Consider the following 25,593-nt stretch of genomic DNA (forward strand, 5'->3'; position numbering starts at 1 on the left):
TTTTTTGAAATTCAGGCAATGATCCATTTGCTCTGATGCTCTTTGACAATGAGCTGACTTTCTTCAAAAAAACAAAAAGTATCTCGGAATGACTTGAAATTTACCATCTTAATGGTCAGCATCGCCCTGAACAAGGATCCGTTGAAAATATTTGCAAACCTCTTAAGGGATAATTTTAATGATTTTTTGAAATTCAGGCAATGATCCATTTGCTCTGATGCTCTTGGACAGTGAGCTGAGTTCAAAAAAACAAAAAGTATTTCGGAATGACTTGAAATTTACCATCATAATAGTCGGCATCGCCCTGAATGAGGATCCGTTGAAATTATTTGCAAACCTCTTAAGGAAAAATTTTGAAGAACCTCTGAAATTTAAGGCAATGATCCATTTGCCCTGATGCTCTTTGACAGTGAGCTGACTTTCTTCAAAAAAACAAAAAGTATTTCGGAATGACTTGAAATTCACCATCATAATGGTCGGCATCGCCCTGAACAAGGATCCGTTGAAAATATTTGCAAACCTCTTAAGGAATAATTTTAATGAATTTTTGAATATCAGGACATTATCCATTTGCCCTGATGCTGTTTGACAGTGAACTGATTTTCTTCAAAAAAACAAAAAGTATCTCTGAATGACTTGAAATTTACCATCATAATAGTCGGCATCGCCCTGAACAAGGATCCGTTGGAAATATTCACAAACCTCTTAAGGAATATTTTTAATGAATTTTTGAAATTCAGGCAATGATCCATTTGCTCTGATGCTCTTGGACAGTGAGCCCACTTTCTTCAAAAAAACAAAAAGTATTTTGGAATGACTTGAAATTCACCATCATAATAGTCGGCATCGCCCTGAACAAGGATCAGTTGAAATTATTTGCAAACCTCTTAAGGAATAATTTTAATGAATTTTTGAAATTCAGGCAATGATCCATTTGCTCTGATGCTCTTTGACAGTGAGCTGACTTTCTTCAAAAAAACAAAAAGTATCTCAGAATGCCTTGAAATTTACCATCATAATAGTCGGCATCACCCTGAACAAGGATCCGTTGAAATTATTCACAAACCTCTTAAGGAATAATTTTAATGAATTTTTGAAAATCAGGACATTGCCCATTTGCCCTGATGCTCTTTGACAGTGAGCTGACTTTCTTCAAAAAAACAAAAAGTATCTCGGAATGACTTGAAATTTACCATCATAATGGTCGGCATCGCCCTGAACAAGGATCCGTTGAAAATATTTGCAAACCTCTTAAGGAATAATTTGAATGAATTTTTGAAAATCAGGACATTGCCCATTTGCCCTGATGCTCTTTGACAGTGAGCTGACTTTCTTCAAAAAAAACAAAAGTATCTCGGAATGACTTGAAATTTACCATCATAATAGTCAGCATCGCCCTGAACAAGGATCCGTTGAAAATATTTGCAAACCTCTTAAGGAATAATTTTAATGAATTTTTGAAATTCAGGCAATGATCCATTTGCTCTGCTGCTTTTTGACAATGAGCTGACTTTCTTCAAAAAAACAAAAAGTATCTCGGAATGACTTGAAATTTACCATCATAATGGTCGGCATCGCCCTGAACAAGGATCTGTTGAAATTATTTGCAAACCTCTTAAGGAATAATTTTAATGAATTTTTGAAATTCAGGACATTATCCATTTGCCCTGATGCACTTTGACAATGAGCTGACTTTCTTCAAAAAAACAAAAAGTATCTCGGAATGACTTGAAATTTACCATCATAATAGTCGGCATCGCCCTGAACAAGGATCCGTTGAAAATATTTGCAAACCTCTTAAGGAATCATTTTAAATGAATTTCTGAAATTTAGGAAATGATCCATTTGCCCTGATGCTCTTTGACAATGAGCTGACATTATTTCATTCTGTCAGCAAAGTTTCTCCTCCGCTCTTTTCCTTCCATATTCACCGACTATAGATCCTCTTTCTTCTCCTTTCTCCAAGAGCTGCTGCTGCTGCATCATTACCAAACCATGACCTTGGTGGAGAAAGCATATACAGTACAGTACTGTGTGTCTGCTTTTCAGGTTCTATAATCATAAGAGTTATTGAATATTTATCTATTTCTGGAAAATAACCCAGGACTGTGGTGAAAAATAAATCTGCATCAGACAGAGACAGTTATGTGAAGAATGGTTTCGTAAATACCTGGTTAGAATCTTTGATAGGTTGCGGCACGTCAAGAGGCTCCGCGGAGATTGAGGTTAATGCATTTTTGAAGGGGATGTTGCTTATACATTACCAACGACATGACATCCCCCCCCCCCACCTCTCATCCGCTTAATCACAGCGCCAGCACTTAAATAATTATGCATTATTTATGACCCACTAATGGTGTGGTGTGTGTTTTTGTTGTGTCGCATTGTTGTGCATTATTGTTTAAAGTGTTTTAGTAATCTTTATTAACCAACAGGGAACCCTTGTGTTTTATTTGCTGCTGACACAACAAAGCTTCTAAAAATTTAACTACGAACGCTGATACTGGTCCAAATCACTGAATCGGATTTAATGTGTTGTTAAAAGCTAAAATAACTGTATCGGACTAATATCAGTAGATACTGGAGTTTGTGATGTTGGTATCTGACACAAAAATGTGGTATCGTCCCATCCCTGTGACACTTAAGATTTATTCTCCGTAGTACTGACAAAAACTACTTAGTACTAGCCTGTGTAGGAACCACGGAGAACTCTATAGATAAATAATTAATATATGAATGATAGATGGATAAAAAATGTCCCATTTTGTATTATACAGTGTTCCAGAGACATTATAAAAACTCTCTTGACCTGATGAGCCACCCTGAATGCAGAGCTCACATTTAAAGAATTGATAATTGCAGATTTTGCAAATGTCGGCAGCAAACCAGACAACCAGACTGAAAGTTTTCAGGAAGTTTGTGTTCATAAAACCGATTCATTCTTAGAGAAGAATTTTAGTCCAGAGAAAGGAAGTAGGTCAACACTTCCTGCTCTTCACTACTTCTCAGTTCTGTCGGATCAAGGGAAAGATTCTCACCCCACCCCCCCAAAAAAAAATGTTGTACTTCTTTAATGTGATCAAATACACAGTGATTGTATTATTCAGCGATGAAACGAACAACGTCAGGTCAAAGGAAATGATTGATGTTGGTAAGAGTGGAGGAGTGAGAGAAGAATGGAGAACGAATGAGGTTGAAATGTGTGTACGTGTATATACAGTATATATACACATACCCGTGTATGTATATATGTATATATGCATGCATGTATGTATATATGTATATATGCATGCATGTATGTATATATATGTGTACATATGCATGCATATGTACATATATGTGTATATATATGCATATATGTGTGTATATGTATATATGCATGCATATGTACATATATGTGTATATGTATATGTATTTATACATAATATGTATAAATTATATACTGTTTATATATACATATGTGTGTATATGTATATACATATATCAAAGTAGCTGGGAACCTTTAGAGAATGTTCTTTATAGGTTGTATGAGGGTTGTGACAAAGTAACGTACCAACCAAAAAATAACTTTAGGGGAACATTAGGAAAACTTTCCACAACCACATCAACCACAGTAGAACCTAGAGGGGGAACCTTCTGGGAACGTTCCCGCAACCAAAAGGTAACGTTCTGGGAGCAAAAAAATTGTTAGCTGGGATCTGTCTGTAGTGAGATGTGAGGACAAATCTTGGTTCAAACCAAATTTTGGAAGGACATTTTGACCTATTCTGGCTGGTCCTCTTGTCAAGACTTGTGTGTCTGTGTGTGTGTGAGAGAGAGAGAGAGAGAGAGAGAGAGAGAGAGAGAGAGAGAGAGAGAGAGACAAAGAACAAGGAAGAGTAACAGTGTTTTGTGGGCATTCAACACACCCAGTCATTCATTAAGCACAGGCGAGGTGAAAACCGTTTAGTACGTTATTGATCTTTCCCTGAGATTGATGAAGCTCCACCATTAGACACACACACACACACACACACATGCAGTGAGATGCCTCTGCTCTATATGCACAAACACACACACATGAATTAAAAACATATAGCTCTTATTACACATTCAGAGCATTCCATTTACACCTATAATGACTTGCTCCCATTTTCCCCCCAGTTTTTCAGGGGGATGGGATTTTTTTTAGTAGTATTTTAATCAATAATTAATTTTCTAATCAGCTCCCCTTTCAGCCAGGCCCCTTTAGTCATGAAAGGCTAACCACAGCAAGTATTTTTCCGCCCTTGGTTGACACGTTCCCCTGGCAGGTGGATAAATTCAGTGCTAAGTATAGCCGTCAGAGCGGCGAGTAAATCTAACTATAGCTATTAAACGCCTCAGGAATCTCTCAGTCGGGCTACGACGCTCCTGTTGCACAGATGTGACTGTGAACTCACAGCAGAAGGAACGAGGAATCTTCATTTGTAGTAGTGAATCATATCTATTTAAACAGAATACTTTCATTGGCAACACTTAATATTATGGTCAGTACGCAACGTTTTAGTATTGTAATTGTTTTGAAGTAGGGAGACAATATTATGGTAATTAGAAGTTGTCGTATTGCTAATACGATTACAACATAATGGTGTGATTAAAAAGAGAAAACAGTATGACAGTGATACGGCGTACTGTCTGAGCCACAGTCATCCTTATATTCAATATTTGATTTTTGTGATATTACGGTCGGTGGAACTTTTATCTTTAATCTATAGAGATTACCACAGGTAACACATCACTGTGTTAATCAGAATGTGAACAGCTTTACTTTGAAACAATACATTTCAACTTTGGATGTTAACCTGTTGTTGTGTATCTACAGTCGAACGGCTCTTTATCACTAGTTTCAGTTCTTCAGTAGAATACGATGTCAGTTTTGTAAATGATGTTCCCATTCAGAGCCAAATAATGTATGCAATATAGTATGTAACACATTAGTGGACACCAGTGTGATTGACAGACTGTCTGATATTGTCCAGTAGGTGTCCTTGTTGCTGATGACATCTGTGAATTTCTGCTTTCAAAAGTCGAAAAAACTTGAGGCTTCACAACAGCAAGACTTTGTCCATTTTCATATACAGTCAGTGGAACAAACAAGTTATTTAAAAACATCTTAGAGTCTTCAATTTCAAACTGCTAGATCCAATTTACCATCATGTAAGACAGACGGCGTCTTTAAAACTGGTCTCTGGGGGTGTTCATTTCTTGAAAAACAACCAATATGATCAGTCAGTGATGAAAAGAGTTGACTTGTGTTCAACACGTCCTGTTTTTGATATTAGAATAACAAGACTTCATAGTGTTGAGTTGTAAATGTGCATATGGACCTCAGAGCGTCTGCTTTTTTCTGTTACTATGTTAAAGCATAAATACAGAGGCTATAAGAACATGTGAGAGTGTCTTATATCTATGTCTTATTGCAGTACAACCTATGGGCAATCTGGGGAAATAACTTTTTTTTTTTTCATTTTCACCAACTATATAAACACACCTGACCAAGAAGTACATTGAAATTTGGAAATACTTAAAATTTGGCTTGAGAGGTCCGTGTGACCTCTAAACACACACACGCCCCCAGGATCGACCGTATAAGGAGTTGTGTATTATTCCCGCAGCAATTTACCCAGGGTGCACTGAGGGTTAAAGGGGAGACGTTCCTCGCACGGTTGATGCTCTGTTGTAATAGTCTTTTAAATATGATCATCAACATCAGTGAATTCCCTCATCCATCATGGAGGTGCCATAAGAAATAGCGGACAAAGCACTTGACACCTCAGCGAGATTAGAAAAATGGCTGCCATGATCTGAATAATAATCAGCTGTTTTGTTCACGGTTGTTGTTTTCAAACCACAAGCAACAACCACATCTCGGTCCATCTGCATGAGTGCAAGAGTTATCTTCTCAAATGCAGAAGCGAAGTGAGGTTCATGGGTTCAGAGGAGAAGAAATTCCGTTTTTCTTAGCTAATGTCATTTAATTAGATTTATTCCATCTCTCTCGTCCGCTGCCACTCCTTTGTTTTCATCTGCTCGTCTCTGAGTCACACCTTCTATAATGGACAGCAGTGGATATGAGCAAAGAGAGGATGCACATCGGGACCATCCACCAGGGAACCCTGTGGTCAGAGGCACTAAAAGTCTTCTGGTCCCCAGTTGGGACAGAGCTGTCTGTTCCACTCAGGCATCCAGGCATGAGGAGGCCAGACCTCGGACAGGGACGACCTTGAGAGACTGAGCCGCTGACCTCTAGTCGGAGAGGGGATCAGGAGAGGGTGAGAGCAGGAGAGAAGTGAAGGAGAAGCGATGAGGTGGAAGATGAGGTCGATAGGGCAGCAAGAAAAATGAAGCATGAAGAAGTAGGACTGTCACTTTTTATCCAACGTTCAGCTGTCTGGTCAAACTTTTACATTAAATGTGTTTTTTTATTTATTAAAAAGTGCTTCCTTGTTTGATCGGCTTTGGCATGAAGCGTTCATCATACCAGAAGAATGCGACTATTCGAAGTACTTAGCGTGTGGTCCAGCAGAGGGAGCTGTGAGCATATAAAAAAAGAAATCCACTTTAAATCAATTATAATGTTGTGTTCTGCTGTGAAATTGGACGACATAAGCAGACAATAGCGTCCTTTTGAGTGGAGCATCTATAAAAAGCAGAGTGTGTGTGTGTGGAAGTATTTCAGGTTCTGGCAAAGTAAGGAAGAAATCTGTGGACTCACCTGTTATCTTGGCTGTTAGCGCCACTCGAGTGAGTCAGCGGCGGAATCGTTACGTGAGAGAAATGCAACGAGGAGTGATCAACCTCACGTTATAATTGTTTGAACTTGATATACTGCTCGAAGTGACAGCCCTGTCGCACTGGGGGAAACAAGGTGGGGTCAAAAAAAAAAGAAGCAGAGACGACGATTAAGAGAAAGAGAATATGGTTTGAGTGTGAGTCGAGAGAGTTACTGGGTTTTAATGACTTGTTTAATGTATGTCTTTAAAGTGGACTCAAAGAAGTGTTATATAAATAGTACACAACATTTACCTGTTGCCAAAGTTTTCATTAAAGTTGCATTACGTAATAAATCTAAAGCAACTGGCCATAAAATCCTCCTAATATGTCACAGAGACTCAGGAATAATGTTCATATAACAAACTGAACTCACCAACAACAACAGTACAGACAAAATATTTGCATGAAAAAAAAAAAAATGGGCAAACTGCAAATCATGTTTTGGCATGTGGCGCCACCTACCGCCGTCTACCAATCATTGCAGTAGAGTAGAGTCTCTGCTGCCGAGCAACCACGGGTTGCCAGTTACGCCAAAAAATGAAACCTAAAAGACCTCGGTATATTGAATTTGAATGTAGTAACCGTTTTTTTGGCCACATTCTTACATATGGCACCTTTAAGTTCACTTAAGCACCGTTGACTAAATAATGGCACAAAACTAAATAAAACCATGACACATTAAATAAAAAAAAACAACAACAACAACGAGATAATTTAAATATATCTTGTCCCTGCTGAGAGGCTTCATCACCACCATTTTTGATTGACAACAGTGCTCAGTGTCTCTCCACGCTCAATCACAATAAATGTGTCGCCTGTTTTTTGTCATTTGCTCGAGTGGCTCTTTGTCATCGTTTTCCTCCGCATCAGTTTGATGCCTGTCAGTCTGGTGCATGTGCGTGTGTGTGTGTGTGTGTGGGGGTGTGTGTGTGTGTGTGTGTGTGTGTGTGTGTGTGTGTGTGTGTGTGTGTGTGTGTGTGTGTGTGTGTGTGTGTGTGTGTGTGTGTGTGTGTGTGTGTGTGTGTGTGTGTGTGTGTGTGTGTGTGTGTGTGTGTGTGTGTGTGTCCTCGCAGTGTACAGTGTTAGGTTAAGATTAAAGTCGAGGTTAATGATTAGAATCACGCATTGTATTATGTCGATGAGTTTCCTCACTAAGAATGCTGTACACGAATGTGTGTGTCTGTGTGTGTGTGTGTGTGTGTGTGTGTGTGTGTGTGTGTGTGTGTGTGTGTGTGTGTGTGTGTGTGTGTGTGTGTGTGTGTGTGTGTGTGTGTGTGTGTGTGTGTGTTTGTCTAACTGTGTTTAATGAATCTGAATTAAACAAAGCTAGTCCCAGTATATGGTAAATAAAGCTCTAGGGCAGGAGACACACACATACACAATAGTCTCATGAAACAGACCAATTAGTAGATATAGTAGGGGCAAAAAGGAGGTTGACTATAAATGGCTGTCATCAATAAGACACACAGGTACACACACACACACACACACACACACACAGGAGCCGCAATGAGGTGCAATAAAGCTCAACGCTAAACCTAAACACTGTAGATCTACAGAGGGATGCTTTTCTACTCCGCTCAGACACGAGCACACTGTCATTTATTGTAGGAACGAGACATTCTAAGGCTCACGAGGCAGGATTTTGGGGGATTGTTAATTCCGTAATAACCTGTCAGCATGATGTAAATTATGTGGGAGCGAATGACATTTCTGCACCTCCTCTAGACTCCGTGATGGGCTTTGACCAATAATATTGTCGAAATCGCGAGGCTCCATTATTCTACTTCACCTTCTACTTATTCTACTGTGTGGCACCGGTAATAACGTCCTACTGCCGCAAAGAAGCAAAAACAAGAAGAATGAAGTCTTTAAAGAAGAGTCTGACGGTAAACGTACGTAAACACGTGTCAGGATTGGAGGGAGAGAGTTTCAGGGATGGAGAAGTTGCCTCGCGTCATCTGCGAGAGTTTTTATATCACCTGTGGATGAGACCGTAGCTTTAAAGCGGACCGAGATCGGAAGTTCCAATTATCGCTGTTTTTTAGTGTGTATCTGCGTCATTACTTTGTTTACGAAGCCCTGAAGTTTCTAAACAAACAGTTCAGCCATTGCTGAGAACGCTGTGTTTTATTGTAATCTCGGGGCTCAGCAAGATCTCGGAAAAAACCTGGTCTGGTTACGTAAACAGCGGTTCTGAGCAGCAGATCCTCCTGCTCCGGGCACTAGTCCGGACACATCCGGTTGCGTACATTGAACCGCAGAAGAAGAACAACGTCCGTTGTGGAGGTGTTTCACGAGCGACAGTGTCTTCTGACTCTGGGTCTGACTCTGGGTCAAAGTCATAAAAGGGACTGCGGCGGGGAGTCGTGATGAAGCTATTTTTAAACATTGTTAAAACAATGTTTTGATAATGAGTAGCAGTGCATCCACCGTTCCAGAGGGGGGAGCTGCGCTTCTGAGAGCGGGTGTGCTGATCATGTCACTTCCGGGTATTGGCCAATCACATGACAGTTGGGAAGGCTCTACGCTGGCTGGCCAATCAAAACACACTCTGTCTTCTGGGGGTGAGATTTCAGTCTGAAACACCGCGCCTGAGGAACAGCGTCAGTAAGGAGAGATTTCTATCTGCTCGTTTACAGCAACTAGGTTTTTGACCATAAAAACATGTTAATGTTTGTAAGTAGACCTCCATAACTAACATAATATGTGCAACAGGACCACTCTATGTGAGCTTTAAATCAAGCACCGGCACATCACCTCATGACGTTTCTGTAGGTGTCTCATGACATAACAGAGCAGTCACCTGACTCGTCTGTCTTCTCCTGCTCGGTGAAAGTCAAGTCAACACTGAAATACACACTTGTGTTGCGGTTTTCAAAAAAATGCTCCGGTGTCCTTGAAAGGTTGCGTGCTCAGTCAGAACGCCACATGAACACCAGACACTTCAGCACTCCACATGCCCACCGTGTTGTGTTCATGTCAAAGTGTTTATTCCTGTTCCTTTTGTCATCATCGTTGGCATCACTGCACCACTTGCATTCAACACAGCAGTCAGCCCCTCCCCAGGTTTATTTTTTTATTTTATTTTTTTTCCCACCAAATAGCCTCAATGTCACTTCCTCCCCTCCTCTCAGTCGTACTGTTGGGTTCAGCCTGTTCCTTCTCGCTGCTCTGTCTCTTCGCTGGTGTTTTGTCTGCTCGTCTGGCTCAGAGTCTGCATAATGTCAGTCTGACTCCAGCAGCCCTGTATCCACAGATCCAAGCCTTTTGTGAGTGTGTGAATGGCACACACACACACACACACAGACACACACACACACATGCACGGGTATGTGTGAATTCATCAGTTCCCACCTCCAGTTCTCCAAATCTGATTCCTCTCGGGGCTATTTATAGCCGCAGAGCCCGCTCCACACTGTGCACCACGTCATGACCTGTGTTCCTTGTCTGTGGTGTTGTAAAGGAGCATGGGAAACTTTGAAGTGAATTTAATCAGCTTTAGCCTGTCTGTCTGTCTGTCTGTCTGTCTGTCTGTCTTTATTCAAGTAATTTACATACTCTATACTCTCAGCTACGATATACAGTATACGAGACCAACTGTCAGTCACGTCGTGCCAACCCATGCAGATGTCAATGATCAGAGAATTTGACAGACATAAAAACAGCAAAGCTGCTCTGCCAGATCTTCACAGTACCAATCACAGTTTTACACGTAATGTTAAACCTCACATAGAGTGGTCCTGTTGCACATATATATGTTAGTTATGGAGGTCTACTTACATGCATTAACTTGTTTTTATGGTCAAAAACCTCCTAGTTGCTGTAAACGAGCCAATAGAAATCCTCTTTTCTGACGGTGTTTCCCAGCCGCAAGATTTGAGACTCAACTCTCTCACCCAGAAGACAGAGTCTTGTGATTGGCCAGTACCCGGAAGTACACCCGCTCGACGATCTGCTGTTCCGGAGAACCGCTGTTTACGTAACCGGACCGTGTTTTTTCAGAGATCTCGCTGAGCCCGAGATTACAATAAAACACAGCGTTCTCAGCAGTGGTTGAACTGTTTGTTTAGAACCTTCAGGGCTTCTTAGACAAGGTAATGATGCAGATACACACTAAAAAACAGCGTTAATTGGAACTTCCGGTCTAGGTCCGCTTTAACATGCCTTTACTCTGATCATGTGACTCTACACAACAGAATCACAATAATGTATAAAACGTCCAAAGAAACGCTGGATTTTATAGAATAGTGGAGAAAAAAAGTGCATTTTTTCCACTGTGTTTTTAGCTGAATGAACACATCTCCATTCATGTATTGGGATGGTGGCAAACACATTTCTACTTGAGGCTTAATATAGAGGAAAATATGATTTGTGTGGTCACAGATCACGAACCGTGACTGAGGCCAATCATGTGCAGGCAGAATCCTCCTCGAAAGTAGTGCTTTCGCATGATTCTGATGCCTGAATAGAAACATGTTCAGACAAACGTTCAGAGGCTGAAGAGAAGCAGGAGGAGGATGAGAAACAATTATCTTGTCTGTGAAATAAGGCCTGCTCCATGTTCAAGTATTTGTATGCGTGTGTGGCTGCTCTGCAGAATACTAATGGGAACTCCTCAGCTTCCATGACCGCGATTATGAGGTGTGTCATGTTTGTCTTTTAATGTCTGCTAACATCAGACAGTAAAGACTGTGTGTGCACTGTGTATGTGTGTGAGCACTTGTTTAAGTTACCTATTCTGCCAAAAACAAAAAAACTGTGACCTTGTAGACCTCATGGAGACCAAAATCTATAGCCTTAATGAGGCAGCGTCTCGTTTCTGAGGAGCTGGTAAGGGCCAAGATGTGAAATGTGGTTTAATTAAGGTTAGGGTTTGGGCATTTACTGGTTATGGTTAGGGTCAGGGATGCATTGTTTAGGCTGAGAAGAATAACCTGTGTGTGTGTGTGTGGCTTTGCACACAAACCTGGGGAATTGATGTTATGTGTCGTGTCCATGACGACAGCCTCAGCCTCTCTCTCTCTCTCTCGCACTCTTTCTCAGTCTCCCTCTGTCAGTCTGCTTCACTGTTGTTCGCTCTATTTGGTGACAGTTGACAGTTTTAACACAATAGAGCATTCGACTGGACCTGGCTGTCAGAGACGATCATGGTCCTCTCACGCTCCTCTCCTCTGGGTTTGCACGTGTCCTTACAGGTTGGATCATTTTGCACCTTTTGATCATCAGGCTGATTCTGCGTCGCATCAGCTCTAACCCCAGGTTGTTGTCATTGTCCTTTTTTGTCCACTGGGACATTCATCTAGATGCCAACAGATGGACTATGAGCCTGGTTGGCTTCAATAGACTGGTGTGAGTCAGTCAAAAAATAATGACTGGACACACTGAGAAGATGAGTTCGATCAGCCACATGCAGGTCTCTTTACTTGTTCTTTAAAAAATGTAAACCATGACTATTCCAGGTGGTTTTCTCATTTTAGAGTGTAAAATGTAAGAATGTAAGAAGCTACATTATAAAAAGCTTGACTATTCTCTGCAGATCAAGTTTCTATTGAAGCAGGCAGCCCATGAATGGGTCTGACTATGAAAAAGAATATGCTGTAAATACTTTAATCTACACTGACCTCTAGTGGAGGTTGATTCAAGTTGCAAAATGTGTCTGTGATTGCAATTTCTTTTTACAACCAAGTTTCCCTCTGTAACTGCACCTTCTTAATTTTCTCTCAACGCAGCACCATCTCACTTCAATAATTTAAATTTAAATTTTAAATTTTTTTAGTTTATTGTTTAGAATAAGTTTATTTATGAATATGCTCTTAGGTGCATCTTCAACAGGCACATTTAAATCCATGCAGCACCAAAGATAAATTAAAAAAAAGATTCAAATACTGCAGTCATGATGCACCAAATGGTAATAATACAGAAACATAAAGACACCAAAATGGTCTATAATTAGTCATTAATTTATCTCACATGTATTAGTATGTAATGGACAACAGAGTTAAATTTCTTATCCCTGTATCACTCATCAGCCGTGTTGCCATTCATTGCCTCACTTGTTGTTCGCCATAGTGTTGATGTTCCGCATGTATTACGTGTCGTCACGAGCCATAACAGCAACTTCTACAACAATTGCAGTTTACGCTACATGCAGCCGATGCACAAACTAAACATAAGTGACATAAATGGCCTCGTTCAGATCTGCTGAATAGATAACTGACGGTGGGTAAACGACTTCACAATAGTCGCTCGATCGTTATGGAAAAATATCCCACGTCTTATCAAAGCAGGTGGTGCATGCATTACATGTTTTGGGTTTGTCTTTCTTTCATATGTGCAGGTGCATTTAGGTGTTATTACGCCCACAGGAGGAGGGAAAACCTGTCTGACCGTCCGTGATTGTGGTCACTTGTGTTTATTGCTACCATGTGGGTTTTTGAGTCTGCGGTCGTCTTCCGTGGCTTCGAGGAGGGAGTCGGAGCTTTGTATCCACTCATTCTTATGTCAATATTCCCTCTGTCTTACTTCCTGTTTATGAGGAAAGGTGAGTTGAACTTTCTCGAATCACGGTCCGTGCAATTTTTGATGCCATCACGGATTTTTGACTCATTAGTGAACTAAATGTCAAAGTAAATTACAATAATTTAATTAATTAAATTAAGAGTTTAAATTAATCAGTAAAGTAAAGATTGCATTAACAGGTGGTTTAAAGATAAACCCATACATCCATGTCAAAGTCCATTAGGTTCAGCTGTTCTACTACTTCTACTGCTTGTTTAACCCTAAGAACGCATAGCATTTTGGCTGCTTTTTTACATTATTATGTGTAAACATACAGTGTATATAGTGGGTATATGAATGTGAAATATAGAGTGTCTTATGTATTTTTTCATTTTATTTGAAATTTGGAAATACGTCACAGTTCACACTTGGCTCAACAAAAAAATAAAGAAAAACAGTATTTATTGCTACTTCATCACTACCAGAAATGCCGAGTATAAGGAGTTGTGTATTGTTCACACCCCAATTTAGCATGGGTGCACCTGCGGCACAGATCTATGCCGCGTGAGCACCAAATATCTAATGAGCCAGACATGTTGCGGCAACTCAACGCATTTAGGCATGTAGACACAAGCAAAAAAGGTGATTTAAGTGATTTCGAACATCAGATCGGCTATTTTTAGAAACTGCTGATCTATTGGGAATTTACCTCAGTCAACGGTCTGTAGGGTTGTCTGAATCAGAGTTCAAAAGAGGAGGTGGATCATCAAAAATGCACATGTCATAAAATGTGAATGCATTTTCTTGTTTGGTTACAGTGGTTTCTGCCCTGTAAGCCCTCGGCTGCACCCCGAGTTCAACTACTGTTCATCACTATCGTGCTCTGTTAGATCTGTATTGATCATCAGTGGCTCACACTGTGGCATTGTAACCAAACACATGTTTTGGCCAGATTTCTTATTGATTTGCACATGCGAGGTCTCACATGATGCCTTTGTGCGTCACGTCAGGTGGAATCACTACATGCGACATCAGTCTTCCCCTCTCTCTTGCTTTGTCCTTTGAAGACGTGTCGAATACGTGCAGCCTACGATGTCCGCGTGCGTGTGTGTTGTGTATTTTTTGTCTTCTCACAGTCGGTCAAGCCTTATTAAAGGCGCCGGTCGATAGTCGTGTTCTCCAATTAACACGTTCTGTGGATTAGAGGGTGAAAAAAATACACAGATCGATGGCGCACAGCCATGTAGCTGCTTAACTACCATGTTGTTTTCGACCTTCGGTGCCGTGGAGAGTGTTTTATTTTTAAAAAAAATGTGCTACAAGAAAAGAGAGCTGCAGGCGTGATATATGTCCTTCCTCACAGCAGTGTGTCTCACCGAGGTGACCGAACTCAATACTGATTTTTACAGCGTTCCCACAAGGCCTTGTGATTGTACATAGTGAGAGGCAAGTCAATAAAGCGAGTCCTGTCTGTTAGTCATGAAACATATGAATCCATCGGTCGGCTTCTCTTGTTGCTCGCTTCTCAGAGCATCTCTTATTTAACAGCAGAGGAAATTTGGAAAAAATCAATAGGAGACTGAGGAGAAAGAAGGACGACTGAGATAATTGTGGGGGGTTTTTTTAGGACTGACTGGTTGTCCTGCGTTTTAGTTCATAGCAGGCATAAAAGACAAATGCAGGATTTCAAGGACTTAAAAAAAAAACTAAAACTGTAGTGCAACATGACTTCTGACTTTGTTACATTAAAGGTGCATTATGTAATAAATCTAAAACAACTGGCCATAAAATCCTCCTTATGTCACAGAGACTCAGGAATAATGTTCATATAAGAAACTGAACTCACCAACAACAACAGTACAGCCAAAATATTTGCATTAAAAAAAATATTTTGCAGACTGCAAATCATGTTTATGTTTTGAAATCCTGTTTTGGCATGTGGCGCCACCTACCGCCGTCTACCAATCATTGCAGTCAGTAGAGTCTCAGCTGCCGAGCAACCACTGGTTGCCAGTTACGTCAGAAAATGAAACCTAAAAGACCACAATGTTTTGAATTTGAATGTAGTAACCGTTTTTAGCCACTTTCTCACATATGGCACCTTTAAGCCTCACCTCCAGACGACATTATTATCAGTTGATGTTAAGATCTTGTGTCACCTTGTGGCTTTTTTATGTCAAGCCAGAAGGGGGCAACAGCAACATGGGGCTAGTAAAGTGAGGCGGCTGCACACAGGCTGGAGTATAAGAAAGAAAACACAAAGAAGCGACCACTGAATGTGGTCACAGAAAGTGAAAAATCCAGTTGTTTAGTAGTTTGTTACGATAAATATTTCTCTGTATTGTGATGAGAAGAATGGAAGTGTTTTCTAAGACTATGCAAATAAATTAGGGGCACAAGTATTTTAATGTCAGCTTTTTATCATAGTGGCATCTTTTTACTGGAGGCTGTTTGAAGTCTTGTAATTTCCTCGACTGTCGATTGAAGCTGCTTGTTTTTGTTTGTTGTACGTACAGAAAAAAGCAATTTTCCCCGTGTCAGAGAGTTGCACTGTTTCTCAACTTTGAGCTTTTGATAATTATCAAGCTGCACTTTTTTTCGTTCTTTTCTTTTGTTACAGCAGGACTGCAAAGTATGTGTTTGACTTTGAGTTGAATTTGAGGAAGAAAAAAAAAGTAGAGAAGTAAGGACACAGCTGCAGGTCCAATTTTCTGTGGCGACAGCCAGAATGAGGTGGAGAAACCCCCCCACGAAGGAGAGCGATGTTAGACGGTAATAAAGAATACATGCTTCTCCCCTCTGTGCTCTGCAGATCATTACGCAGAGGGATCCGACCTCGTCACTCTGGCTCTTGACTTTATCCGTCCTGTGTTCCATCATGCTCTTGTTTCCGTCTGTCTTTCCTTCCACTTTCCTCTCCTCAGCTGCCACGATGGCACTTACAACAACCTGTGTTGCCTTCTTTTTCCTCCTTCCTTTCCTCGCATCTCTCTCACTCTCTCCCCTCAAATGACAACGGTGATGATTTTTAAACAACACATCAGGCTCAGGTTTCTCTTTCTCCCTCTTTTGAGAGCATGTGGCTCACTATTTGTCTGTTTACATTTTGCCATATCTGTAATCGGAGCTCGGCTTCAATACAAGACGTATACATTACTGCCATAGACTGAGGAGTGCGTGCGTGCGTTTTAACTAGGTCCTCCGAGTCTCTATGGTACAATATATATTGCGATATTTTGAGAGTCTCTGGTACGATATTTATTGCGATATTTTGAGAGTCTATGGTACGATATGTATTACGATATTTTGAGAGTCTCTATGGTATGATATTTATTGCAATATTTTTAGTCATTTGTATGACATTTTTTTTGCGATATTTTGAGAGTCTATGGTACGATATTTATTGCGATATTTTAAGAGTCTCTATGGTACGATATTTATTACGATATTTTGAGAGTCTCTATGGTACGATATTTATTACCATATTTTAAGAGTCTCTATGGTACGATATTTATTATGATATTTTAAGAGTCTCTATGGTACGATATGTATTACGATATTTTGAGAGTCTCTATGGGACGATATTTATTGCAATATTTTGAGTCTATGGTATGACATTTTTTTGCGATATTTTGAGAGTCTCTGGTACGATATTTATTGCGATATTTTAAGAGTCTCTATGGTATGATATTTATTGCGATAAGGTCCCAGTAGTTCTTTATAGATGTCATTCATGAAGTAGATATTTGTAATTGTGTTGATTTATAAAGTGGAAATGCTGGTCCTCAGTATGCGGCAACTACAAGAATGTGTGTGTGTGTGTGTGTGTGTGAGAGAGAGAGAGAGAGAGAGAGTGAAGTGACGTCACACAGGATTAGGTTTCCCCGGCTGTCACCTTGTCTGACTTGCATGTGTGTTTTGAATGTGTTGGTGTACGTATGTGTGAGTAAGCATTAGAGTGACCCACCCACACACACACACACAGTGCTGCTGCTGCTGCTGCTGTTTATGACAGGCATCCCCGTAATGAGCCATGCTGCTGTATCGCTCGGTTTAAAAATGTAGCCGCAGAAATGTCAACAACAACAAAAAAGAAGTGCATGCAGACACGGTACATTTGTCAAACTTCTGCTGCCTCATACCTCTCAAAACCTCTGCCTCTCTCTCTCTCTGTCCAAAGAAAGGCGACAGGGAGGAGGATAAGACAAAGAGGGGAGCGTGTGCCTTTTTTCCGATTCTGTTATTTTTGTAGCTGGCGGCGAAGTGATACCCTCACTGGGAGTCGTGTGCTGGGAGGGGCAGACAGGGTAGTGGCTAACAGTAGCCGCCTGCACTGATTCCTGTTGATGCTTTTAGTATCATAACCTCGGCTGGCTCTTTCAGACAGATAACTGTCTCCGTGGATGGGAAGGTGAATGCGATCATGCTGGTATTAGCAATAGCTCGCGAGAAAGTCGAAAGAAAGTCAAAAATGCATGAAGCCTAGCTCATCACTGACTTTTAGAAAGTATACAAAAATACATATCAAGGCTTAGCTTTGTCATCTTCCCCCCCACGTTCTATTCAAACTCAATTTTACTCACAAATTATAGTCTTATTTCAACCTCCCCATGTGTCGTATCTGTTAGATAAAAACAAAACAGCTAATATACAATCCATGACTCATATAATAATAAAAGGGTCATTTATTATTTAAAAGGACAACAAATTTCCTGTTTTAGGCTCCATTTTCCTTTATTGAAATGAATGCAGTTGCTAAAAGAGGTCATTTCTTGGGTACGTGCATATAGTTTGTCCTTGTAACCACTAGACTTTAACAGTTCACTTTATTGTTATTGTAAATGATTTATATACAGTAGTTCAGCATTGTATAATTTCTGTTACTGTAATATCACTTTTGGTCACTTTTTTAAAATTGATTTCATTTAAAGGTGCATTATGTAATAAATCTAAAGCAACTGGCCATAAAATCCTCCTAATATGTCACAGAGACTCAGGAATAATGTTCATATAACAAACTGAACTCACCAACAACAACAGTACAGACAAAATATTTGCATTAAAAAATATATTTTTGCAGACTGCAAATCATGTTTATGTTTTGAAATCATGTTTTGGCATGTGGCGCCACCTACCACCGTCTACCAATCATTGCAGTCAGCAGAGTCTCAGCTGCAGAGCAACCACGGGTTGCCAGTTACGTCAGAAAACGAAACCTAAAAGACCTCTGTATTTTGAATTGGAATGTAGTAACCGTTTTTGGCCACATTCTTACATATGGCACCTTTAATCCACTCATTTAAAGCATTTCTTAATGTCTCATAATGACAAATTAATCATTAAAAAATCAACACAACTGAGTCGGGTTTAAACTTGAGACAGATGGAATTTATTGCACTGAAGGAAAGTGGCTTTTAATTAACATGACATTTGGAATTAACCTTTTGAATTTACCTTTAGAATAACTATAAATGATTATATATGTGTAATCCATCGAATGCATGTGTTCTATTTTCAATCACCATTTCGACATTGAAAGCATTCTTTTCAGAATTTTGTGTTTGGTTACTTTGTTTTTGTAATTGTTTGGGACCATAATCGTAATTGAAACACACGTTTTGATTAATTGCACAGCCTTTATGTTATCCACCAAAATATGTCCATGCACTAACGTTGCATTCTGGGACAATCTGTCCATTATGAGTTCAATTGATTTTTGCACTAAATCTGGTAAAGCACAGTGAATAATTTTACACACACACAGCCCTAAAGTTTTTTGGGGGGCGTGTTTTGTAACCACACACTTCTACTTCCGACAGCACCGATAAATTTTAAGAGTGGTTAGTTCGTGGTGAATTACTGCTGTAAAACCCGGGCTGTCATGACGGTGACCAAATGAAAGTGTCACACTAAACTGCTTTCAAACGAACTACGTGTGCTTGGCTTTCATTATCAGTGATACATTACTTTTACCCAAGTCATATTCATGTCGAGTAACCTGAGGATATTCTCCACTTCCCTCTTCTCCTGGATCTTACATTTCACAGACACACGTTTAGCACTTACTTTATTTATGTTTCGCCCGGATTACTGCGCTCGCCTGTTAGTTTCCCCACCTCATTTTTTGACGTCCGTCTCCCCCAAAATCGTGTGTTTCTGCTGCGTGAAGTCAAATCCCTACCAAGCTACTAGCTGCAACACATTTCAGAGGTTAATGAGACATCACATTGATTTTTCAGCAGACAGTGAGGCTGCAAAACAGACGCGCCGATGTGCAAACAGTGGAAGCGCACATTTGACAGTGGAAACACACATTTGAGATGGATTCGGGAACATAAACATCCTATTTCCCCCCCTCTGTCTTTTAGTTAAATTTGGCTTTAAACACTCCGTTCCAGTTACCAAGGAAACCACATTAGGCAAATCGATGAAGTTAATGTCACCAGAGAGGGAGGGCATACCTCAACTCTCTCTCACCCCCCAAAAAAATCACTATGTGTGTGTGTTTGCCTTCTCTCTCTCTCCCTCTCTCTGTTAATTCTTCTCTCGCTCATTTTCTTGCCGTCTCCCACTTATCCTCTCCCATTCTTTACATGCTGCATATCCCTCACTCTCACTCTCTCACTCTCTCTCTCTCTTCCCCCCCCCACCTCACAACGCTCACTTCCTGACAACCGATGCCAAAGGACTATCAGGCGCAGCACATCCCCGAATTCCATTTCTCAACGCAGGCCTGGAGAAAAAAGGAGCAAGAAGGAAGCGTCCTTTAAACTTTTTTTTATTTCAAGTGTTGCAGCCTGTAGCTTCAGCAGTATGACCTCCAACCAGGAAGTAAGGAAGGCTGAATGAGGCCAAAAGAAACAGACAAGACAAGCCAACAGAACAGCCACCTGTTTCTCTTTTCTGTCAGAGCTGATTTGCATCTTTTGATCATCGGGGCCCAAGTCAGAATGCTAGAGTGGATAAAAGTGAGTGAGTGAGTAGGCAGAGGACGAGGACTTTGTGTAAGTTGAACAAACTGCTCACAGGTCCTGCGTCGCTGACTAGATTTAGCCTGGTCCCACTCAGCTCGGCTCAGTGGCACAGCGCTGTGCGATGACAAACGCTGGCATCCCATGATGTTGAGTCTGGATGGTTTGGAGATGATCGCCGTGCTGGTGGTCATGGGTCTCTTCATCAAAGTGCTGGAGCAGTTCGGGATGTTCGAGCCGGTCGGCGGGGAAGGTAATGGATTTTTCTGTCGGGGGGGGGGGGGGGGGGGGGGGGGTTAGGTTTGACAGTGGGGGAGTGTTATTTTTTGAGAAAAAAAAAACAAACCAAAAACAAGATGGTAAAAGTGGTGCAGGTGAACAAGTCCATGTGCATGAGCTGATGCTTTCAACTGCAGTGGCCATTCCCTGTGGTCCTGAGCAGGCTGCAGTCCTGTCCTGCCTGTAGATTTGAGTTACCAGTGCAACTTTGGGCCATGCAAACCCCTCCCCACCTCTCTCTCTCTCACACACACACCCAGTAACTTTAGCTGTATGTGAGGCCTTCCTCTGCCCCTGGGGTGTGTGCTTTTACCCTTTAATCGATAACACTATGGACAGAGTGAGTCTGAGTGCTGTGTAGAGGCACTTGTCAGCTTTCGTCTTATCGGCTTGTAGCCTGAGTAAGAAGCTGTAGCACGGGAAGATATATAGCTCATTTTCCTTTCCTATTTTTATTCTGTAGATAATACGTAAAAACATGCTCTGTGGCCAATGCGCTGATGTGTTTCTGAGAACAAATTCAGTCTAACGTCAAAATGAACAGTAGGTAAAGACGCTAAAACTTGAAAGAAGCCCCAGTTTAAAGATTACATAACAGTATCTATGTCCTGTAAATAAAAGGGTGAATGCAGAGACCTGCTTTGTATCACCTAAATCCAGTCCACTTTACTTAGTCAAAACTTGCTTATCTCTTCTTATTAACAGGAAATGTTTTCTAGCGTCATGTACATCTGGGAATCTGTTAACACTCGGTCCTGACATGGTCCTAAGTTTTATTTCCATGACAAAAAAAAATGCTGTAAAGTGATGTTTGTCTAGGTCTATTTTGAGTCACTACCATCCACTGTGCTCAAAATAAAAATACCGCATCGATCGAGAATTTGCACAGTTCGATTCCTCTGGATGCTACATTACACGACACACTGTCCACCCCTGATGCACCCACTGGACTGCGGCCCAGCTCTCTGTCGTCTCCTCACGCCACAAAAACCTCTGGTCTTTGTCACAGTGATCTACTCTACAGACATGCGTGCATCGTTTCTAATGCCATTTTTTAGCCCGTGATCGTCTTTGGCTTATTTTGACCAAACTTGGCACGTGCCAACTCCCCTATGAGTACTTAAGCTAATGAATTTACTCTTTAATTGAGTCCAGACAGCAGAACGAGTGAATCACTCAGACAATCAGCGGAATCATGTGCTCACTGGAGAATGAACACTCACCGGCCACTTCGTTAGGAATCAAGTCCCTCTGCTACACGGTCTGATGTGTTTTACATTATAACTTTGGTTGTACCAAGCGGTTATTTGATTTCTCTTTCTGTCATTTCAAACCAGTCTGGCCGTTATCCACTGACCCAGAGAACTGTTGCACACTGGATATTTCCCCCCTTTTTCACACAGTGTTCTCTGCAAACCATGGAGATTGTTGTGTAAATCCTGGTAGATCAGCAGTTTGTGAAACACTCACGTCACCTTTCTTCCTCTTTCTGTATGATGCTCTTTGACTCAGTGTCTGCAACTCATACATTGAGCTGCTGAATGTCAATGGCTGATTAGGTTTTTGCGTCAACAAGCAGATGAACAGGTGTACTTAAAGGCGCCATATGTAGGAATGTGGCCAAAACCGGTTACTACACAGTTACACTCGAGGTCATTTAGGTTTCCTTTTCTCCGCCATTGTAGCTCAGACCTAACTGGCTGACTGCAATGATTGGTAGACGGGGGTAGGTGGCGCCACATTCCAAAACATAATTTGCAGTCTGCAAAAGATTTTTATATGAACATTATTCCTCAGTCTCTGTGACATATTAGGAGGATTTTATGACCACTTGCTTTAGATATATTACATAATGCACCTTTAATAAAGTGAGCAGCGCATAAATGTCTCATTCAGTACATGAAAATCACTTTTGTAATGCAACAAAGTACAAATACTTTGTTATTGTGCAAAATTCACGTATCTGTACACTTTTACTTTTATTCTGCTACATTTCCTATATAAATGATATACTTTTACTCCACTACATTTCCTCTAACTAGCTCTGTTACTCGTTACTACCAAATAAAACCAGAAGAAGAAGAAGAGTTGGTAATGGTTTGTATTTATATAGAGCTTTTCTAGTCTTGATGAGCTGCTCTATATATAGTATTCACCCATTCACATGCTTCAACATGGGGTTAAGTGTCTTTGTCAGGGACTCACACAGACCAGCAGAGCCAGGAATTGAACCCACAACCACTGAGCTACCATGGCTCAATCCTCACTTTTTTGATTATTCTACTTCTAAAACTTGAGTACATTTTATATCAGCACTACTTTTGATACAGTAAAATAATTGTCATATACTTTAAAGGTGCATTATGTAATCAATCTAAATCAACTGGCCATAAAATCATCCTAATGTGTCACAGAGACTCAGGAATAATGTTCATATAACAAACTGAACTCACCAACAACAACAGTACAGCCAAAATATTTGCATTAAAAAAAATATTTTGCAGACTGCAAATCATGTTTATGTTTTGAAATCATGTTTTGGCATGTGGCGCCACCTACCGCCGTCTACCAATCATTGCAGTCAGTAGAGTCTCTGCTGCAGAGCAACCACGGGTTGCCAGTTATGTCAAAAAACGCAACCTAAAAGACCTCGGTATTTTGAATTTGAATGTAGTAACCGTTTTTGGCCACATTCTTACATATGGCACCGTTAAGACTAACTTAAGTATTATTATAAAAAGTGACTTCAACGTCTACCAAAGTCATTTTCTGATAAGATTGTTGTACTTTCACTGACGTATCCCTTTTAGGTACTTTATGCAATGAAAATCCATATCTATCCTGTATGCTATATTTACAATGCAGTGCCATTATGTTATTGGTAAACTGATCAATTTCTGTCCTGTGTGAGTCGTCTGTCTTCCTCACTTGACTACAGGCATCATTTATTCTGCTTGATCTCTCTACTTCACTGTAAGAGTGGAGTCTTGTGTTTCTTGCGTGGCGGTGTGTCTCTGATTTATTTCGCACTCAGGATATTGATCTGCTGACCCACGTCGGTGACTTCAGCAATTAATAGTTACTGGTTATGTTTAAGGACTAATGTCTTACTGGAATGACAATAATAATTCAAATGGTCAGATTTGCAAGCGAAGGGAGAGATGAATATATATTCATCGCGGTTGAAGCCTCAGTGGTGCTGACCCTGTGCTGAACACACACACATCTTTTTATAGCTTAGTGAAGACACATAATCGACATTATGCATTTACCCTAACCTTAACCATCACAACTTAGTGTCAAACATTAACCCTAATCTAAACCCAGTCGTAGCCCTAACTCTAAAACCTGGTCTTAAAGGTGAAGTAAGTAGTTTATAGTGCCATCTAGAGGAGAGGCTGAAATTTACAACAAAGAACTGCTCCTCTGCTCACCCCCTCCCTTCCCTGAGCGCTACGGTGTCCGCAGCTGGTCAAATGTCGTCCTCGTCGTCTTTCTCCGTGTCAGCAGATGAGGTTCGTGAGGTGAGGGAGAGGGCGAGCTACCGCGGCCGTAGCAGACGAAGCGGAGAGAGAGGAGGCGGGACTTCCGCTACAAGTAAAGAGACGCTTGATTTGTTCTCTCGCGTTTGTCCTTACAGGCTCCGGTAGAAACATGGCGTCTCGCTGCTAACAGTGGCTATGCAACCGCGGCCCGCGACAATATTATTTTACATGACTTTTTGAAACACTACGAAAATTAAACAAAAAATATTATACAGCGACTAGACAATGCAGGAGCACATAATATGTATAAAAAAGTGGATTTTGGGTTATATAAACCCATAAATACTACACAGTGTCACTTTAACCTGAAAAGCCCTTTAAAGTTATGGGGCCCAGACAAAATGTCCCCACAAGGTCAAAATGTCCTCCCAAAGATAGATTTGTGTGTATTGTTTTGGACCACAAAGGGATACACACACAGGTTTGTATAGCTATTCCTCTAAGGACACTACATTGACTTTCCTTAACCTTACCACAATTCATGTCTTAGGACCAGGTAACCCAAAAACTGTCCTAAAGAGCAGTCTAGTATAAAGCACCTAAAAGGGATACTTGAGCAAAGTATCTTACCAGAAAATGACTTTGGGAGAAGTTGAAGTCACTTTTTCTAATCTTACTTTAGTAAAAGTCTTACAGTATATGACAGTTTTTGTACTTATGTATCAAAAGTAATCTTCTGATGTAAAATGTACTTTGGTTTTTGAAGTAAAAGTGTTAAAAATGTGAGGCGTTAGGATTGAGCCATGGTAGCTCAGTGGTAGGGAAAGTTCAACTGAAAGGTTGCGGGTCCAATTCCTGGCTCTGCTTGTCTATATGTGTCCCTGAGCAAGGCACTTAACCCCAGGTCGAAGCATTTGAATAGTGTAAACAGCTCAAAACTTGCAAAGCTCGATATAAATACAGACCATAACCAACTCTTCTTCTTCTGATTGTATTTGGTAGTAACGAGTAGATAGTTCTGTACATAAGTACAGTAACAAAGTATTTGTACTTTGTTACATAACAACACTGCTAAAGCGGTAGTGTATACTTATACAGTACACATATACTGTATATGTATTATTTTGTGTTCAGAGAAAGTCGGCTTTGGGAGAAAAGCGAGCACAGACTGTGATGTGTGTGTGATGGTGGAGGTGTATTTGTGCGAGGTACTGGAAGTTTGCGAGGCTCGGCTAGATTTAAAGCTAACGGCAAATGGCTCGAGTGTGTTCTTTACAAGTTTATGAGGTGGAAATGGAAGAGTTGTACACTGGGATGTTGTGGCCTATAAGCTGGATGGCTGCATGCCTGGAACAAAAAAACCTAACAACACAGCGGTTTTCCTGCGTGTTCCTCTTCCTCTCGAAAAACATTACCTGGTTGCAATTTGTTGAAACCTCTGTCTGGGCATTTTCCCGATAACAGATCCACCACTTCATTTTCTTACCACCTGCTTTTGTCACTGAGATGTACCTGTTGTTGTATCTCGGTGGTGGATTAGCTCTTGTTACTAATTAGTTGCT

General features: G+C 40.7%; 1 protein-coding gene across 4 annotated transcripts in view; it reads left to right on the plus strand.

The window, feature by feature from the left end:
- Positions 1–25,593, plus strand: part of LOC310934154 (A-type potassium channel modulatory protein KCNIP2-like) — a gene marked incomplete at both ends in the record, with an annotated part of 134,078 nt that overhangs the window by 84,938 nt on the left and 23,547 nt on the right. For 2 of the 4 annotated variants that reach the window (XM_083897813.1, XM_083897816.1), the window contains one exon: positions 20,415–20,520. The exons of the other annotated variants lie outside the window; for them this stretch is intronic. In XM_083897813.1, the coding sequence (XP_083753939.1) occupies positions 20,415–20,520 (106 nt within the window). Of the gene's footprint in view, positions 1–20,414; positions 20,521–25,593 lie in introns of those variants that run through there. 4 annotated transcript variants of the gene reach the window in all.

The sequence above is a fragment of the Microchirus variegatus genome (assembly GCF_963457635.1).
Source record: "Microchirus variegatus genome assembly, chromosome: 11".
Taxonomy (NCBI): Eukaryota; Metazoa; Chordata; class Actinopteri; order Pleuronectiformes; family Soleidae; genus Microchirus; species Microchirus variegatus.